The 13,946-nt window shown below is 36.9% G+C and overlaps 1 protein-coding gene across 2 annotated transcripts in view; it reads right to left on the bottom strand.

Annotated features, from left to right (window-relative positions):
• Nucleotides 1-13,946, bottom strand: part of LPIN2 (lipin 2) — a 36,856-nt gene that overhangs the window by 8,952 nt on the left and 13,958 nt on the right. For both annotated transcript variants that reach the window (XM_009864813.1, XM_009864814.1), the window contains 10 exons: nucleotides 12,785-13,083; nucleotides 9,601-9,708; nucleotides 5,508-5,631; nucleotides 4,563-4,878; nucleotides 4,223-4,322; nucleotides 2,852-3,039; nucleotides 1,575-1,668; nucleotides 1,142-1,211; nucleotides 944-1,033; nucleotides 157-239 (listed from right to left, as the gene is read on the bottom strand). In XM_009864813.1, the coding sequence (XP_009863115.1) occupies nucleotides 157-239; nucleotides 944-1,033; nucleotides 1,142-1,211; nucleotides 1,575-1,668; nucleotides 2,852-3,039; nucleotides 4,223-4,322; nucleotides 4,563-4,878; nucleotides 5,508-5,631; nucleotides 9,601-9,708; nucleotides 12,785-13,083 (1,472 nt within the window). The remainder of the gene's footprint in view (nucleotides 1-156; nucleotides 240-943; nucleotides 1,034-1,141; nucleotides 1,212-1,574; nucleotides 1,669-2,851; nucleotides 3,040-4,222; nucleotides 4,323-4,562; nucleotides 4,879-5,507; nucleotides 5,632-9,600; nucleotides 9,709-12,784; nucleotides 13,084-13,946) is intronic.

Here is a 13,946-nt window from a genome sequence, read left to right as displayed (position 1 = left end):
GGAGAGGCAGGGAGAGGCAAGGAGAGGCAAGGAGAGGCAAGGAGAGGCAAGGAGAGGCAAGGAGAGGCAAGGAGAGGCAAGGAGAGGCAAGGAGAGGCAAGGAGAGGCAAGGAGCCACTATTCAGTCGACAAAATATTCTTCAGACAGGAACACACCTACTATTAACTTGCTCTTTTATAGTTGCTGGCAGTTCATTTGCTCTTTGTGTCTCAGGTTTTCCTTCTTTTGTCTCTGGTATCTAAAGCAACATGATAATAAACAAACGTATTAACATTTTAAGCCCTTAAAACTGATCCAAGGGAATTCATAGTTCATACTTAAGCATATAGCTATCAATGTAGTACATAAACCATAATAAGTCTTATTTATATTTATTTCATATTTATTTTATTTTATATTTAACAAAAGGAATGCTTATGAAGAAATTATCTATTAAAGCTTTTTACTACTTCCGGAAACAAAACTGCATGCCAGAAGGTAAGAACTGCTAGTTTAACACGACGCATTAAAGGAGTTGTCAACCTCTGAGCTTATAAAATTAACTTTTTTTTTGGTGAGGAAGTAAATTTAAGGCACATACCCAACATTTAGAAAGCTTAATTTAGTCTAAAATGGGGTGTCTCAGCATAACATCTGTTATACAGCACAGCACCTAGTTATTTGTGTATCCATTCCTAAAACATACTGCAGTGAACAAAATGTAGCTCTGACAACTGCTTACGGCTTAGAAAAAAGAATCTTAAGAATATAGTGCAACAGTTAAATACAATAAATTTTGCTAAAGCAATTAATAACAGCAAATAAAGATGTGGTAGTGAAGACAAAATATACAGAAGCAGCCACATCTACATGAGTTGAGTTCCAAGCCACTTCTGAGAAACTACAACTTTTAAATCTAAGGAAAAAAAAGAGAAAAAAAAAATCAAAATAGGTCTCAGTCACCTGTTTAGTCATGCTTTCTCTCTTGCGCCAGAACCACCACCTTCCAGACTTCTTTGGCATCTTCTCTTTGACCCAAGACTCAACAGTAGCCTGAAAAATTAAGCAAGTTTTTAAATTTATATAGAATAACAAAATAAAGAGATAATCATGTTTTACTAAATACAAGATCTTAAAGAAAGTGTAAGTGTATCCATTTACCTTAGGCAAACTCTTCTGAAACACCTGCAAACTCAGAATCATTGGAGCAGCCAACGCCCAGTTATAGTATCTGTTTTAAAACACGTTATTGATAAGATATTACAAAACCCAACTAGTGGTCAAGAAACAGCAATGTGCAAACACACCTTTGGTTCATGAAAATTTCTACTTGCTGCCAACAACTAATATTACAGTTTTCTCCAAGCAGAATTATTTTAATATATACAACTCAGCATCAGTGGTAACTTCTGAAAAACTATCATTTCAGTTAAGCTACATTTAACGCAAATCTTCAGTTCAAAAATAATTATCTTTGAGAAACAAATCCATCAAACATGCAAACTATGACGTAAGCTGAGAAATACATTCACTTTGAAGGGTGGATTTTAAATACGATCTCATATGACTTAATTACATGATATAGAGAATTTACCTGTTGTAAATCCTTATTACCAAGTTAGGATTGTCTATGAGTCCCGGGTTTTCTGCAAACTCATGATAAGTAATAATATGTTCCATGAATTTTTCTGCAAGAGAAGCAGATTTTAATTAAAAATAATCACATAAAATCCTAACATGTCCGATTAGTTTGTATCTAGGAAAATGCTTTCTGTCATTTCAGAGACTTTGTTGATCTTCTAACATCACTCAGGATATGCTAATGCAGCCTATCTGCTGAGAGCCTTGCACCTGCCTCCTCGGTAACAGGGAAAGCCTCGTGTCACTTCAGCAGTCACAGTAATGAGAATTAAGGAATGAGAACAGGGAGGATAAGGAGGAGGTAGGAACTACTTCAGTTTGCAGGCTGTTAAAACACAGCCATGCTTGTCTAAGCAAGTTTCCTTTAAAAATTATTCTGGCAGGTAAGAGGCCTACACACTACACTAAAAAGGGGTGGCCAAAGTATTTTGTCAGCAGTCAGGTTTAATCACTGACTTCTAATAGCATTTTCATGACTAGTGACTATGCAAGTTTGCAGAAATTCATGATTTAGTGTAAGATCCCTGCAAGGAAGATGTAATTTTTTCAAATCAAAACGATTATTACCACCACATTACCAAGAGAACTGTTCTGGGTCTTAATAATACACATTTAAGTTACACTTGATGCATTAGAGTGGATGGCCATAAAAAGGTAACACTAAAAATGCTGCAGTAGATGTTCACCAAGCTTACGTGCTCCTAGAAGCTCCCACAAAAATGCACTCAACTTCAATATTAAAATTAACCACAGCATTAAGAGAGAAGAATCAGCTGTTAAAAATCCAAAGGTTAACAAACACTTATGGCAGAAAAAACAGAACAGGAGAAAAGATAGTGAAATCCAATAAATTTCTTAAAATTGCTTAAAAAAATAAAAAAAAGAGAAAAACTATCAGAAAACTCGAAAGAACACAAACTGCAAAGACTTATATAGGGCTAAGCAAGTAATTGCAGCCAGAAACAATACTGCTGGGTCAGATATCCAATACGTGGTGTAAAAAAAAGGAGACAGAAAGCTTCTCAAGATTAATTTGAGGTTAAATTCTGCTATTTCTCCTTGGCAAATATCTGAGCACCTTAGGAAATGAAAGATTATCCATTCCCTTTTCTCAACATGAGCACAATAATACGCCAAAGTTTTGCAAGACGGAAAGGAGAGCATTGAAGCCACTTAATTTGTTTAGCTGCCTGAGCCTTATTACTGTTTATGTTTTAGTCTTTCTCATACCTTTAGAAATCTCTCCATTTTCATTAAGACCTCCACAAAGAGACAGTGTGACATCAGGCAAATCCATAGCAGAATCAGACATGCACTCTGTACCACTATCGGCAGCAGCACTTCCTACTGACTGAGGTGACTGGGAACCGGAAAGGGTATCTGACTCGGTCCATTGCCTGAAGCCTGGATCAGAATCACTAAAGAAAAGAAGTCCACGTTTTCTGTAAGTATTTTGCTTGCAAAAAGATGTGTAGATTTTAGGTTACAGAACACAGGATATGATTACTCAAAAAAACCCCAACATCTTGCTGTTGCATTTCTTCTAAGTACTACATCATTCTATAACAAATTTAAAACCAAACAAAAACCAGATACAAACACACTCACCCAACCCTCCATAATAACTGAGAGACTGACAGTTACCAGCCTTCCTAACATTCACCTAAATTGGGAAATAATTACATTTCCCTTGTCTGAAACAAAATTGGATTTAAACAAGGATAAGATCTTCTACAGCCTAGTTTTACAGAATAATACTATGCTCCCCAATATTTAACAGAAAGTTGCAGAATAAGAATAAGAGGAAAAACAACACTGCTTGACAGTTTTAGAACACTGTGTGTTTGGAAAAAGTATAATAGAAAAAAAAAGGTGGCCTTTTAAATAAAAAATATCAAATTATCATCTAAGGTTGGAGTTATTAATTTGATCCCAAGTAATGCAATCAATAAGTACTGAAAAGTTTACAATTTTAGTTTTAACATAAACCAAGAGATACTTCTTCCTTATTAAGCTGTATTTTTACACAGGTCTACCTAGACAGCTATGCATTCAGAGAGTACGTTAGGAATATAAAATGGTTTGATTTCATAAAAAAACCCAAAATAACTGAACATAGACCCCCCCCCAAAAAAAAAAGACAAGTGAATTTTGAGACTGAGCTGCCTGGCATGAAGATCTTGTGGGATTTTTTTTTTTTGTTGGTCTTCTCCAATATTAAAAAAAAAAAAAGGGAGAGATGTACAGGGCATGTAAAAATCAACTAATGTGTGCTAATCTAGAGCTAACAATATGGCAAAACAGAGTACTGGCACAAAAGGAGAGTGCAGTTTAAAACCTACCCTCCTGTCTATATTTGCAGAACATACAGGTTCCACGAAGAAGAAAACTGTTAGTAATTACCTCCCACATGATCTTTCAAGGTGTTTCTTGTCAAACTGGCAACAGATCTTCACAATGATATCAGTTCTGATTACTCCACAAAAGCCTAGAAACCTGAAGTCCAATTCTTTTTATCAAAACCTAAACCATCCATGCAATAACTCACATAGTGCAACCACAATATAACCCTAGATCCATAGGACCTTAACTCAGCATTACCTTTTGGGAAAGTAAAGTGCTGCAACTTCAGGTTCCAAAGCCTTTAGGTCCTCCAAGTAAATACCGTCAGACCCCTGATGATGACTTCTCTTGTGCACCCCTGCTAATTTTAACAATTAAGATTACTAAAATGAAGCTGACCAGCCACATTAAATACAAACACAATTGTGGAAGATTCAGGCTCATTTATAGCATTTATAAATCAAAGAGTTTAATTATAGTTTTAGTCAAATAAGATTTTAAATATGAAAAACTGAAAAGGCAAATTATACTTTTTCCACGGTGGTCTCAAATTTGGCAGATCATACTGAAGGAAAGAATCAACAGTTTTATTATATACCTTTCTTTTTTGAAGGAGAGTCAGTTTTTGCTATCGGCTTTGTTTCTGGTAAAGGGTCGACTAACAGTCTGGAATGATGATCAGCATCTAATGGCAACGGATCTTGAGGTTCTATGATTGCAGAAGCAAGAGAATCTTTGGAATCCATCTGCTTAAGCAGAGGATGAGTTCGTGGCTCAGGTTTCAGTACTGTACAGACAGAATCTTTCACATCATCATCATCTTCAACTTCATCAGAGCTGAGGATGACCCTAAAATGGGTCTTCTCTGATGGAGTAATGGTAGCTGTCCTGGGATGTTCTAGTTTCTTGCTTATCTGAAAAACAAACTCTAATCAATTCTTTGACTTCACATGTTTGTTTTAATCTGGCCTAAGCATTAAACTTGTATGCATGGTACAAGTCCTGGTCACAGGTAAAGTGGGTAAGAATTTAAGCATGTATTTTAGCAATATAAAACATGTTCTACCCATTAGCAAAGTTCCCTGCAACAGAAGCTTCATACTAGTTTATTTAGAAGTTCAGTAAAGAAAGTGGTGACTTGACCAGGTCATGGCTAGAAAAAAGCATAAATATGGATGTACCAGGACTTCTGGTACATCACCAGCTGTCCCTTTAGATACCAAATTTACTCTACCAAGGCTACAATTCCTCTGGAATGAACTAGAACTTAGCCTAAAATAAAGGAAATAAATCTCTAAAGTCGCTTTCTTCACTTTCCAACTAAAAAAAAAATAAATCAGATTTTTACTGTTATATTTTCTGGAATTTGCTGACCAACTTTTGAACTCAACAGATTCAACCATCAACTGCCAGTCACACGGGGGCGCTACTTCCCCATTTCAGCTGAATCACTCTGCAGAACAGAAGTACATTTCCAGCCCTCTCAGGACACAAGATATGACAAAACTCAGCTCACAAAGTTAGAGACAATAAATAAATTTACCTTCGTTGATTCTGGGAATCCTCCCCATGTCCATTCCATGTGAGATTCAGATCTGAGCAAGCTCTCAGCAGGTTTAACTTCTAGTTCTGAATCACTTTTAGGGCAGACTGTCTCAGAAAAAGGGCTAGCAAAACAAGAGCGAAAAAACCCCAGTGTTTAAAATGCATTTGTTATGCAGCTACTGTTGGTAGAGTTTTCTACAGCTTAACAGAGCTTCAATTATTCAGCAACATGGCAAGAAGCCCAGCAAGGTTTTCAGACAGTGAGAAATTAGGTTAAAACCAAAATCACATTAAAGGACTTACACAGCAATCACCCTAAACAGATTTCTCCACTATATCTGCAGTGTAGGTATAGCTCTCCCTTCAGCTCATGTTCCATTTTTCAAGCAAAATAGAACAAACCAAAAAAAGGTTATTTAAAAGTAAGACATAAATTCCTTTCCTTTGTAAAAATATAGCATTTAAACTTGCTATCCCAAGACTTGAGTAACAAAAGTCCTGCAAACTTAACTCACAAATGCAGAACACACCACTCAATCCCAACATGGGAAAAACATTAACAAGACAACCTAGGAGAGGGGAGAAAACTTTCTTCTTTAAATTTTCATCCTATTTTTCCTACAGTCATTATTATTCATAAATTAGAAACGGACCCCTGAAATTTATTTTAGCCAAGACTCCTTTTATGCTAGAAGAACTCACTTTACAACATGCCAGGAAGGCGTGATTTCGAAATAATTTTGATCTTACTATCTTAGGGAGGAAAGGAAACACAACAGTTGTTCTGAAGTAGCGTTTAGTGTTGGGACAGGTCCAAGTCTATCTTCTCTTCAACAGAGCAAATATATCGCATATTACAGAAACGCTGCTCTATTTACTCTTTGACATTCATAGAATATTTTGGTTTGGCTGGGTTTTTTTAAAATATATATATAAACCTCTACATTTGATTTTGAATGGCGGGGACCAGAACTGGACACAGAACCAGGCAAGATCTGACCAGTACTGAGTAGAGTGGGATGATCACATCTCCATCTCTGCTAGCAATGTCTCAGGGGATTAGAGCCCAGGATGTGACTTGCCTTCATGCTGCAGCAGTGCTCTGCTCACTCACGTTCAGCTTGTGGCCCACCAGGACCCCCAGGTCTCTTTCAGCAAAGCCTCTCCCTAACCAGACAGACCTGAGCCTGTACAGGGCTCTTTGGTAATGTCACGCCAGGTGCAAGACACTTCCTTTGCACTCGTTGCACCAGATGAGGTTTCATCTTGATATACGAAAGAATTTTTTTTACAGTGAGAATAACCATTCACTGGAACAATCTTTCCTGGGACATGGTTCCCAGCACAAGAGGTTTTCAATCTGTGACTGAACAAAGTGCTAGATAATTTTATCTAGTCTCCCTTTCCCATGAAAGGTTGGGTCAGATTATCCTTTGAGGTCCCTTCCAACTTGGGCTGTTCTATGATTTACTGAAAATTCAACTGTAAACCTTACAGGTATTTAATTTATGGCCTTTTTTATTTTTTCCCCCTTACAGAACTCCTCCAAGAATTAGTTATTTAATGCAGTATCACATTTGAAACTTTCTGAATGTTTGCAGAGCCAGGGTTTTGCTATATCATGCAAGACTAAACTGATCACAACTCAGACTAAAAATAGGCAGTACACAGATCAGATCACAATCTAGATAGTAATAATCCCCCATATTACTCTGGGGGACACCAAAAAATCCAAGATAGCAGGTTATTTAAACATGTCTACAGTGGCAATTCATCACCACACTGTCAACTTCAAGCCTTCATCATCCAGAGATACAAAAAGGAAACTGCTTAGAGTTCCTCCCTCCTGCTCCCCAGTTCTCCTTTAACAGCTTCCTACAGAAATTACATTTTCTGTACCATTAGAAGGGTAAGCCCTTCTCACGGTATTTTCATGGATGAAAATACACGTACATACTTGTTTTCACAAAGAATATGAACTCATTTTCCCTATGTGCCAAATCTACTGGAAGCCATGATAGATATATTACCCTGTTCCTAAGCCTAATTCTTAATATTCTACTTGCAAAAGATTGAATAGGTCAGGGCTTTGAGAATCTAAGCTTCTTCCCCCTTCCCCTGAAGTATAAGTTTTCCATTATCGTTCTCAGGGAGAAGTCTTTAGTCAAAAGGTCCATGCTTGTAATAGTGATATATTCATGCTAACACTGCTTGTTAAAATGGGAAGAACAACACTGACGGTGTCAGGTATCAAATAGTTAATGGTAATGCTTTTTGTTTTTATTCCAGTGAGTAGGACAAACAAGAGTTCCCGCTGAAAAGACTTAGGCCATTATCTCCCCTTAGTTCCCTACAATGGTCCTGAAGAACAAGACAGCCAACCTCCACCAAAAGACAGTTAGCTTTTCCAGGTCTCAAAAAAAAGGAGGTTGTTAAAACCTCTCATTTATTTTTCACTTGTATAGTGAATGGCTACATTATAGAAACTTTCTTTGATGCCTTAGGAGAAGAAATTTCATGAAAAATTTTCCTATCCTAGACGGTTCACATGAGAGACAATCCTCCACTCAACATCCCTCCCCAAGGAGGGAAAGGAAAATTGCCTTTTTCTGTTACACACACTGCCATCTGTACTGTATAGCTTCTTGTTAAAAAAATCCCAACAAAACGAACCCAAAACCGTAAGAGCCTAGGCTTCTCATATGATGCACAAACAAGTTGCTAGTGCACATTAACCCCTAAATATGTAAACAAGAAGAGAGGGATGAATCATACCTCCCAGACACAGTCTACTAGTCTATGTTAGCTAGAATTTTATAAACTGAAAAGGAGCATCAGCCTCTATGCTACAACTATCTAGGTGATAAAATCCATACAACATCATGACAATTCTCAGAGTCAAACACTGTGACCGCTTTTCAGTCACAAACAACAAACCTTTGGAGAATATTTGAAGATGGTACCTCATCCAGTACAATTGAGGATGTGGTTGCCGACCCAAAACGTAAAAAGGAATGATAATGGGATTTCCTGTCCAACTGCTTCTGTTCATTCACAAGCTATGCACTGGGGGAACTAGCAGGCACCAGGCATGGTGTGGTATATTTAGACCCTGCTGAGGCCACAACCCTGGGAACACCCAAAACAGATTATAAGCACTTCAAAACATAATTTCTGAAGCTCTTCTTTTCTGTGCTTCTACCTATTGATATAGCAGAACAGGCATCTGTGCAACGAGCAGCTAACATGCAACAAAGGGTACCACACAAAGATGACCAGTAATCCTCACAAATGCTGTGAATCTATCTGCTATAAGGCAGATTCCTCAGTCAAACTGGAGAAACTAGGCACTCACTAAAGACTTACAATGCATTAAGACACTGCTCAGCACTCTGTGTGCTACATATATGCCTTTTCCTATGTCTAACATTCAGAAAAGTACAAAACTTCCCGCAAATACTACCACGTATGAACAGAATGCTTACTTATGCCAATATGGATTGATGTTAGAGTGCTGAAATCGAGAGTGACCCTTGAAAAATCTAGAAACTGAACGCAAGAGAAATACAATAGCACGAACATCAGAAACGGGAGAGTTCGAATGCATAAACACAAGTGCCTCGGCCACTGCACCTGGAATCTACCCGGTGAGCTGTATTTGCCATGTGTAAGAAAACACAATTAACTGATAGTATCTCTGGGGAACCAGAGACACCAGAACCCCAGCAACTAGCAAATCCTCTGAAATGCAATGTAATTCAAGTCTAGAATCTAGCTTCACCATAAATACTTTGCATTACTTCATCTTGCAAAATCTAACTTACATACTCAAAACTTCCGCTTCATGGGCTATCAAGTGCTGCTTGTGCTAGCATGAATCACAGGGAACATACTTGTTCTTCGTATTCTTCCCAGCCTAAGGAAATCTTATTAACTGTATTGTTTTTTCTTCATAGTATGCTGCATTCAATATCGTAAGTTAGGCATGTCTGACAGTTCTATAGATCAGGGGAAAATGAATAAAAGGTACATTAACTTTTTTTTAGAATTATTCACTGTTACACATATGATGACATTACAAAGTGACTTACTTCTCCAGGGGGGACCAGTCTCCATCAGATAAGGGGTAATGGTCCTTTGAGTGATAAAGTAAAGATTCTTTCTGTTCTTCACCCTTTGGTGATGAATTTGAGGATCCTCTGTGGAGATACATGAGACACTGTCAGCTATAAATCCGTACTACTAATTCAGTTAGAAAAGTTACTTACATGTCATTAAAAATCCAAAATCAAAAGAAAGGCATGTATAGCTTAAAGGATACATTCCTTACAATACCCCTTTATATAAAAATGTATATTAAACCCCATTATTAATACTTGAAAATATTGCAAGTTTAAAATTCTACTACTCTTGATATATAGCAAGTTAATACTGAGTAAGTCACAATAACATAAATGATATTACTATACAGCCAGCTAATATTACCAAAAACCCAAAGACGAACATAAAGATTTACACATAACCTTTACTATGTAAACCTTAGAATAAATGGAGAAGTTGAATGGAAAGGTAGTTCTGACAATGCACTTTATGACTGCACATTTCACAAATTAATTAAGAAAACCAGGGTTAGGTTCCAGCTTCACAGTTCACATGTTAAATACTGAACTCTAAAAATGTCTTAATAGCTCCACTTCTTATTCAGTAGCAGTATTCTTATGAAACTTGCTAACAGCTCGACTTGAGATGAGAACTTCAGAGACTGTACATCCTTGGTATTCATACAAAGGTTAAAAATTAACATAAACTACAAGAAGTAGTTAGAAGGACTGTACTTTTCTGAACAGTGGGCTCTGTTTTTGCACAATCTACTCAATATCTATAACAACAAAAAAAAGACCAATCAACCCATTAAGCAGGCACATACTACATTTTCTATAAAAGTCCCTTTCAAACATTACCATAAGAATTCCAGATTTTTTAATTTAATTATATAAATATTGTCAGGATATAACTAAATTTGTCTGAGATTAGATTGAGGGCATCATGACTACACAGTGGATGGAATACAAGGAAGATAAGCCTGGAATATGAGTGTAAAATGCAATACTAATTATTTTAAGCCATTATTAGGAAAGAAAAATGAAAAAGTATTCTTCTCCCATTACCAACACGGTTGCACTGGCCTTGTTTTGGAATGCTATTGCTAATTTCTCTTATGGATGGAAAAGAGAAAATATTTTAACATTATCTATTAAAATACATAAATATGTAGAATTTACATGTTTACGCAGATCATTAGGCCCTAAGCAGTTACAGTTTACAAATGCTTTATTTGAAGGACAGCTTAGACTATGTTAAATACCCTAAAACTGTCTTAATTGCTCCACTTCTACTTCAGTAGTAGTATTCGTATGGGACTTGATGACTTAAGATTGACTTGAGATGCGAGCTGCAGAGACTGTACATCCTTTGTATTCATAAACCAAGCTAACTATGATAGAAACGTGTTTCATATTATCTTTGTCTCTATGCAACGCTAAGTATCTCCAAAAGAGAAAGAAGGTATTATTGAACAATTAAGTAAGCACATAACAATTTTTTTTTTTACAGAGAGGTCCCCAATACTATCACTTCAGAGGGAGCAAGATGACACACAAGTGGTACTGCCTAGATTTTGTTCACAGGGAATCAGCGACCAAATGTATTCATACGAATCACAGAATCATAGAATGGCCTAAGCTGGAAGGGACCTTAGAGATCATTTTAATCCAGCCTCCCTGCTGCCAGGGACACCACCTCTCGACTAGATCAGGCAACACATGGGGACTGAACGGGAAGCATGCAAAAAGTCGAATTTCATATGGAAGTGGATAAATCTGAAGCCAAAAACTCAAATACAGCCAGAGACTACTGAAAATAAGAGGGGAAAGTCAGCGTGCATCAACTTACAACTTCAAGTTGCACTATCAATTCTAAGCTATCTATTTTGCAATATTTTAAAATAGCGCTACCACTTCTTCTCATTCTTATCCACTTTATACCTGGTCTAAACACGCATATGAAGACTTGAGAGACAGATAACTACTTTAACTCTTTAACACCTTTAGCACTGGAGAAATAACGCCCTCTATTTCTGAGTTGCAAACACTGTAATCTCAGTCCTCCTGGAATTATTTTACATAAGTCAACATATCTAAATCATAGCTAGAAAAGATAAATTACGCATTTTTTTAAAGTTGTATGAACACTTGGAGATGGATTTCATTTCCTGCCTTGGTAGGCAAATGGAATGACCATATACGAATTCCACAGATACATAGCCACAAATCTACTGTCTCTAGGCTTCCATTGCTACAATGTGTTTTTACGGTCCTACATTTACTTGCTATTCACAAGAGAACATCATTGTTTTACAAAATCTTCTTCCTTCCACATCACAACACGCTTCTCTGACTGAGAGCTTATTTCTGCTGCTTATAGGTACACAAAAATAACAAGGTTTACAAATAAAAAGCCTTTTCAGTCTTTCATTCTAAAGGGCATAAAAAGTAAAACCAGAGTAACCTTTATGGAAACACCATCGTCTGGTTCAGCTATGACTAATCATCCGACATTTTAGTCTAACCTACAATTTTTTATTCATCCCTAGTCAAATTAAGATTCTAAACACTGGATGAAAATAGTCATTATTGGCATGACATTCCTAAATGCTTCATTCATTTGTAATAATTTATTAAACAAACAATTCATGGGTTGTATTTTCTTTCTTCCTGTACTTGATAGTTATTTTTATTTTTTTTGCGGTTTCACTATAATAAGTTACTGTTGTCTTAATACTTTCATACTTAAGATTGAACAAAAGTCTTGCTTTTCTTAAACGGGAAAAAAAGGAAAAAAAGAGAAATCTTAAACAAAATGCCAATTCCCGGACTTAAACAGACCAGTGAATATCTAAATCACAACTCATCCACATAAATATGATAGTGAAAAATAAGACAAATAAACTAAGAAAGGCACAGACATTCTAGAAAACACATTCCTTACCACAATGGGCTGAACTGGATTTCACATTCATAATAAAATGACTGAACTTGAAGGATTCCGTAAAGATGTGGAAGATAAAGGTTTGCAGTTTTGTTTATTCATTTGAGGAGAAGCCTCCCCAGAGCCTATTCAAACTTCTGCATTACTTGCACAGAGCAAAGGTAAAAGTCACCTTTTAAATGTTCAGTGATAATGGTGAATGCAGTCAGCAAGTATCTGATCATTTACCTTAGGGGCTGAACACTTTTTTCATCATCTGAGCTTATTTCCATTTCAAAAATCTCTTCCGTCCCAGTAGAAGAGATCTGATCTTCCTTCCTGCTATCTTGTTTGTATTTCTTTCTTCTTCTTTTTTTCTTTTTCACAGAACCAGGGGTGAAAACAGTCTCTGTTTCCACAGAGTGTGGAATTTCTGAGTTCGCACATGTCCTCTCATTTTCACCCGATTTCAGATGATTGTCAGTGTCTTTAAAAAACTGGTCTTCGGTGGGTATTGGAGATGTTGCCAAATATGCAGGAACTTTTTCCTAAGCAAAAGAAAATAAAGAACAGACTGTTGTTGGTTTTGGGGTTTTTTATCTTATTTTGTGCATACAGGATATCTGTCAGCTACAGATTAATCTTTGCATCTCTATTTAGACACAAAACCATATAATAGCCCAGTGCTATGAAACCAATATACAGAAAGAAATCAAGTTCATTAGAGGGATTAAAAAACGTTCAGAAAAATGAATGTTAGTATTCTTACAGCTTTAGACATAAAAAATTGATTTTGCTAGCAAAACAAATACCCTGTCAGTGGCATGTTTCTGGAATTATCTGCCCTTGAGCACACCAGTTCTATCCATGCTTAGTAAATGTGTTAATAAGAACAGGCTAATTAAATCCACTGCTGTCCACTTATTTTGAAACAGATTCATAGAAGGGTGTAGCTTGAAGGGACATCTGGAAATCATCCAGTCCAATCTTCTGTTGAAAGTAGGGCCTCAGGGCTTTAACAAGACAAAGGTTGAGTATTTCCAGTGACGGAGAATCTACTACTTTTCTAGGCAACCTATTTCTGTTATACTGTTTGGAATTATGGAATTTCCCCCTTGTGCCCTTTGCCCCTTGTCTTATCACCAGGTATCCTCATGACAAGAGTACTTCCATCTGCTCTAGGACTATCTTTTACATATTGCAAGACTCTGGTTAGATCCTCCTGAGTCTTCTCTTCTCTAGCCTGAATACAGATGCATTTCACAGAATCACAGAATGGCCTAGGCTGGAATGGACCTTCAAGATCATCTAATCCAACCTCCCTGTCATGGGCAGGGACGCCTCTCAACTACATCAGTATAACCAAGGCTCTGCCCAACTTGGCCTTGAACACCTCCAGGGAGGGGGCAGC

Source organism: Apaloderma vittatum, unplaced genomic scaffold (genome assembly GCF_000703405.1).
Source record: "Apaloderma vittatum isolate BGI_N311 unplaced genomic scaffold, ASM70340v1 scaffold852, whole genome shotgun sequence".
NCBI lineage: Eukaryota > Metazoa > Chordata > Aves > Trogoniformes > Trogonidae > Apaloderma > Apaloderma vittatum.
Note: the sequence above shows the minus strand (reverse complement) of the source record. Positions and strands in the feature narration are given on the sequence as shown.